Here is a 6,806-nt window from a genome sequence, read left to right on the forward strand (position 1 = left end):
ATATATATATATATATATATATATAGGTTATGAAAGAAATAATATAAGAAATTTGGTCAGCGATTATTTCTTATATTATATATTTCATAACCTATATATATACTGTGAAATATAGCTCATGGATACATCATTAATATTTTCAGAATATCTATTGACGCATCCCTTGATAATGGACTCACTTGGTAGTCCGAAATGTTGGGTTCATAAAACTCTATAACAAATCATTCCTCCTCTATCTAAGACTATCCTCACTTGTATGGATTCATTGTTAGATTATTATTATTATTATATTTATTTTAAAAATCTTATTCCAAAAATAGACATATCTAAAAAAATAATTAAATGATTAGTAACTAGTAATAAAGATTAAAACATTTATCTCATAAAAATCAAGTAATCTTTCACTTCATCATAATCTTAAAAAGAAATTATTATTATTATTATTATTATTATATTCATTCTAGAAATCCTATTCCAAAAATAAATATATCTCTTAACATAATTAAATAGTTAACAAATTAAAAACATAATTAAATAGTTAATAAATTAAAATATTTATGTCGTAAAAATCAAATAAATTATAATTTTATTTTAAATTATTATTATTAATTATAAAAATAATTAGTATATGCCTATAAAAATAATATACTCGGTCTAATACTACAGTAGTTGGTCAAAATATACACCGAATATACTCTTGTTTTCCGACAACACGTGCCAAAAAGGTCAGACTACACCAACCACGCGGTCAAGCTTTATCTTATCGACTGGTGGGTAGATGGGCAATCCTCGCCGATGATAATTACTCGATTTGTCACGTCTTAAATACCCTATTATCTGCTCCCACAGCACGCCTTGCAGTTAAAGCAAGTCGGAGAGTGTGAGGTGAAAAGAGTAGTTAAGTGGCGATCAGGCTCAGAGTTGCAGAAGTGCCTGGGAATCAAAAGGAGGAGAAAAACATGTCAACACCACCTGTTGTGAGCGCGCTAATTGAAACCTTCACTTCTAGCCTCGCTGACAAAGTCTTGGAAGAGGTATCTCTAGTCACCGATTTCAAAAATAATTTTGAATTTCTTTGTGACGAACTCTTTTCTGTTAAATTACTGTTGGACGAGGCGGGACAGTACAGTACCTCCCGCTCAATGTCTAATTGGCTAGAAAAACTTGAATATTTTCTGATCGAAGCTGTGGACATAGTGGATGAATGTCGTGCAAGCAACTTTGGTAACTCGATCTTCTCCCACTTTGAAAAACTCATTTTCCGTCATAAAATGGGCAGTAGGATGAGGACATTAAGGAAGAGAATCAACGACATTCATGGGAACGCTAAATATCTGAAGTATCTCATGTCAGTCCTTCAAATTAATGCATTGAATGCCCATAATTTAGAAGATAAAACCGAAAGATCCAGTGCTCCTCTCAAAGAATCACATATTGTGGGCATCAAGGATGACATTGCTGAGATTACTAACCTTATATTGCCGAAAAATGGCCCTCAAGTGATTGCTGTTGTGGGCATGGGAGGGTTGGGCAAAACTCTTCTGGTACAGAGTGTGTTCAAAAGCCAAAAGGTCCAGGAAGGCTTCGATCATGTGATTTGGCTAGCGGTCTCTCAGAATTTCGACTTGCAACGTCTGTTACATCAGATTGTAAGAAAGATGAAATTTCCTGAAGAGGCTAGTGTTCGAGATTCCTCGGTGGACGAGATTAAAAGCAAAATTATTGAAGATTTAGAAAGAAGTCCCTGTCTATTTGTTGTAGATGGACTATGGAAAAATGATTTCTATAAAATTGAGTGGCTATCAGTTGGTAAAACTAAGATTGTAGTCACCACACGTCAAGTGAGTGTTGCAAACACCATGCAGTCACGGCCTCAGGTTCACATCAAGATCATGAGTAAATTATCACCGGAAAATAGCATTAAATTGTTCTGCCTTTATGCTTTCCCTGCCTCTGGAGATACACAAAAGAGTACTGAAGACGCAGATATTTGTCTTCCAGACCAGCAACCGAAGGAGGTCACACAAAACAGTGCTGCAAACACAAATATTGGTTTTCCGAACCAAGTTCCAGAGAATCTCAGGAGTCTCTCAAAACAAATTGTACAAAAGTGTGACGGATTACCCTTGGCCCTTAAAACAATAGGAGCGTCTTTGGCAAGAGTAGGAATGCTTCCTAATGATTGGGAATCGATCTTGAAAAGCCTAAATGAAGCACAAGCGATGAGTGACCAAGTTTGGCCTTCTCTCAGGTTAAGCTATGAGGCTTTGCCCTATCATTTGAAGCTTTGCTTTGATTATTGCTCTTGTTTTCCTAAAAATACAGCAATAAAATCCGAGTATCTAGTGAACGCTTGGATTGATGAAGGGTTTATCCCACGAACAGCTGAACACCCATACGATGTAGGCCTCTCCTACATTAACGAACTTATTGATCGTTGCCTGCTGGAAGTTTCAAAGGTTGGTGGGGATGGACGAGTGCGGTATTGCAAAATGCATGATTTACTGCATGAGTTAGCTCATTTAGAATCCCACAAGAAAACTAAATGTTTGTTAAAGCCCGGAAATGAATTTCCTGTGGGCGAGTCTGGTGGACAAAAATTGAATGAATTTCCGGTGGGCGACTCCGTGGGCCTCCGTAGAATTTCACTTATTGATAACAACATAGAAGAAATAACACAACCCATCAAGTGTCCAGGACTCCGCAGTCTATTTCTATTGAAAAATGTCTGTCTTAAATCAATTTCCAAAAGCTTCTTTGAAGATATGAAATACCTCGCTGTATTAGATTTAAGCGAGACGTCCATTACTTTATTGCCCGAAACTGTAGGGCATTTAAGGCATCTGAAGCTCCTGAACTTGTCCCAGACAAAAATAGCAAAGCTTCCTAAGTCACTGGCTGAACTTAGAAGCCTCCAATTTCTGGACGTTAGTAAGTGCCAAGACCTCCGGGAGATGCATTCTGGAATAGGTGAGCATAAATCTATGCTACACTTGAACGTCAAGGGCTCTGACAATTTAGAGTGGCTTCCTATGGGAATGTCAAAGCTCATCTATTTGCACACGTTGAAAGGCCCTGTATTCAAAAGTGAAAAGGCATCCACTCCAAAGGCCTTGCAATGGAGGGCTGCACTGAAAAGGGGAAAGACAGCAAATGCCAAGGCCTTGCAATGGTGGGATCTGAAACGATTGATCCATCTCCAACACCTGTCATTGACACTTGAGGCACCTTCATCCGAGGGTAATATTCGACTAGAGGAGGGGACTTTTGGGAAGATGACAAATATGCGATTCTTGTCCTTCAAATATATTAATTCTTCTGAACGTTCTAGTGGCGTCCTTGAGCTTCCCAGGGACATTCAAGTCATGCACCGCCTTGAAATTCTTCATCTAAAAGGTTGCGTAGCCCAGGACTGGATCTTTGGGCTTCAGAACCTCATGGAGCTGGAGTTACACGGGGACAACGGCTCAACTCCAGATTATATAAGGCTCCGAAGTATTCCTAATTTGAGAAAGCTAAAATTATCGAGCAACGACAAGTGCCGTGAATTTCCACAGGAGTTTGGAGAACATGGGGCATTTCCGAAGTTGGAATACTTCGTCATCAAACATTTTAAGAGTTTGGAAAACTTTCCCTCCTTGCAGGATGGAGCATTCCCAATGTTGAAGTCTTTCCAAATGAAATACTGCAAACGGTTGAAAGATATCACTAGAGCATTACAGAAGAGGACCGGTATTGAAGAAATAAGGGTGAAAGTATGTCCAGGATGGGAAGACGGCATCTGGAAGGACAAGCATACATGGAAACTTCTGAAAGATCGTCCCATCAAATTGACAATAAACGGATATACAATCTCCTGGGCATTAGATCAATTTAACAATTCAAAATACAGACTTCATTTCAAAGAAAGAGAAAAGCTAAGACGCTCCTTGCTGCTATGCAAAACAGCGGTTGTCTTTATGGAGGGCGGCACATCATCGGCAGCAGACGTGGTTGAACAGACTACCCTCCAAAATGACTCCGGGTAAGTCCTAGTTCTGTCCCCCTCCTAAAAAAGTAGGACAATTGCAGAATGGGTGTTTGAGACGGACAATTATATAGTTGCAATCAAGTATTTAATGAATGGTCTCAACTATGATTTGGTTTGGTTTAGTTTAATCATTTTACTATATGTTTTTGTTTATTAATTGAACAATCAATAGTTTTACTTGCAACTTATAAGATCATTGCCATTCGAACATTGAAAATCAATGCAGAGCATGATTAAGCGTTTTACTAAATTAATGTGTTCCACAAAATATGCAATAATCGTACGGAGAAGCATGAGCTCAATGTAGCTTTTAGAGTTTTTACAGGGTAGCAAATCTCGAAGTCGTTGGAATTTGCAGATATGCTTAATCAATGTCAGGCTGCAGCCAAAGACATCGCCGCCGGATCGGTCAATTTCAGGCTTGCTCGAAACATTAAATGCCCCTCCGCGACCTGATTCTCAAAATAAAATTGAAGATAGGATTGATTCATTGATATTGAATTTTTTTGTTTTGTGGGGGTAAATAAGTGCTTTTTGGGAGTTAATTTTGTTGTGAATGAATTTTATTTAAAAAAACAAAACAAACAAATAACAATATTTTTTAATTTTATTATGGAAAAGAGAATATATATATATCACTGAGAATAAATTTCAATCACCATAGATGTGTTAGGACTAGTCATCATTTATTTCCTTACACAAATGGCTGTAGAGAAAATAAATTCAGTCAGACCATAACATTTGTGAATGTACGGACATTATAAAATCCCGTGATATCAGAGAACACAGTAAAAAAAACCATCACAAGCCCAACACAGTCTAAAAACAGAATGAACACTCTCTAAACACAGAGAATGAATTTTATTTGTCGTCATAACTTTTAAAGTATCGGGCAGATATTTTAGACAGTAATAGATTTTGAAAATGAGATATGTGAAGCTTTTATAGTCATGTAACTTTCACTTTCTGTATTGCTGGATTCTTGCTAACTTTCATTTTCTGCATCGCTGGATTTGGAGAAAAGTTTTGATTCAAGATTTTGGCGGCTCCATTTTTGTTTCACCTGGGATAGTTGGAACACTCTCCATTGATTGAATATAACGGCTTCATTAAATTTAAACTGGCTTGATTGAATATATCGGCCCTTCAAAATTTTTACCAGGTTAGATATTTGATTATCCTTTTTGCAGCGCCGAAAGTCAGCAACAGCAGATGGATGAACACAAAGAGAAAAGCGTTGAAGGCGTCACGGGCCTGAAGAATGAAGAATAAGTCTCGTCACCGTGGGAATTATTTTTAAATGGCAATTTTCAAGCAAATGTTGTTATTATTTACAATGCAACTTTTTCTTAGGTTTAAACTATTTTTAAATGACTTTTCCATAACATTTTTCTATATCTAAGCCTTTAGGCGCCTGATTCGTCATATCGTGATGGAAATCCTAGGTTGCATTAGAAAGAAGTTTAATTATCTTGCAGAAATCGGATAGCTGCCGAGTTGTGGGTGTGCTTCATGATTCTTTAATATTGTGCATCTAGAACAGAAAACTGAAAATATTACCTCCGGGTTCTTGTTTTTGAAGCATGCATTATTCAAACAACTTATATACCAATGAGATGATTTGACGGTCAACATATTTGCTTTTCTATTAGTATTAGTTTTATTAGCAATCACGGATCCGAATCCTTAACCAAGATGCAGTATTATTTGCAACTTATTCCTTAACAATGATCCCCATGTGAGTTGCAACTTTATTCCCCAACATGTGATGTTCCCCATGTGAGTTGCAACTTTATTCCCCAACATGTGATGTTTTAGTTGCAAATTGTCCCATGGATGTACGCAGATATTTAGTGGTATATTATTTGACTTTTATTTTATTGTTTGCATATGTTTATTGTTAGAATTTCGAATTTCATGTCATGGTTTTATATAGCTTTGTTATGTTTGTAAGCTTTCATATTATAGTTTCCTTATATTTTATAATTATAGAGGATGAAGAATCTTCATTGTATAGGTTCCATTGACAGAATAATCGTCATACTAAATTTGAAAAATAGAATAAATAATCCATTCAATATCGAGAAATGGTGCCTTTGCATCTGCATCTCTGATTATACAAGAAGATAAATTAGTGGAGAAGAAGATAGGAAAAGATAAACGGTATCTGCCCAGAATATTCTGACGCTCTCTGGAAGGTGTTTTGTCGATCTCCACCATGAAATTAAGGCGGAACCCTAACTATTCCCCTCTGGAGATCGGAAGTCGTCTGGATATAAATAAACAAGCATGCACAGTTTACATTTTCAGCCAACCACGAGGCAACAGTGTTGCCCAACATTAAGAAGTGTTCAATTGAGATATGTTGATTGTGAGTTTCCCAATCAAATATCACTAATTTCAAAAAAATGGTTATTTTATATACAGATGTTACAAGTTTAAGGTTTTTCCAATCTGCATATGTTATTTATGTATTTGCAGGTAGCCTTTCTATATTATGGGAATCGTGATAGTTTATAAGACTTTTTTTAATTTAGTTTTGATATGTTGTTGATCATCATTTGATAGATATCCCCACTTGCAGATCCTATGAGCATATGTTTTTTTTTGACCAATGGCTTTTTTAGGCCATCTCAGATGTATTTACTATTGGACTCTTATATCTCTCATATAATATAAAGCTTTTTTCGTTAAAAAGTTTAGATTTTCTAATCAAATATTATACACGAATTTCAAAAATTATAGCTAAATAATATATATATATATATATATATAT

The 6,806-nt window shown here is 36.1% G+C and overlaps 1 protein-coding gene across 1 annotated transcript; it reads left to right on the plus strand.

Annotated features, from left to right (window-relative positions):
* Positions 1–824: 824 nt before the first annotated feature.
* Positions 825–5,345, plus strand: LOC149215284 (putative disease resistance protein RGA4). Its single transcript, XM_089392583.1, has 2 exons — positions 825–4,024; positions 5,221–5,345. The coding sequence occupies exons 1-2, from the start codon at positions 960–962 to the stop codon at positions 5,300–5,302; spliced, it is 3,147 nt and encodes a 1,048-aa protein (XP_089248709.1). The 5' UTR covers positions 825–959; the 3' UTR covers positions 5,303–5,345.
* Positions 5,346–6,806: the final 1,461 nt, after the last annotated feature.

Source organism: Pinus tabuliformis, chromosome 1_1 (assembly GCF_031772625.1).
Source record: "Pinus tabuliformis cultivar Carrire ecotype Pingquan chromosome 1_1, CPIR1, whole genome shotgun sequence".
NCBI classification, from domain to species: domain Eukaryota; kingdom Viridiplantae; phylum Streptophyta; class Pinopsida; order Pinales; family Pinaceae; genus Pinus; species Pinus tabuliformis.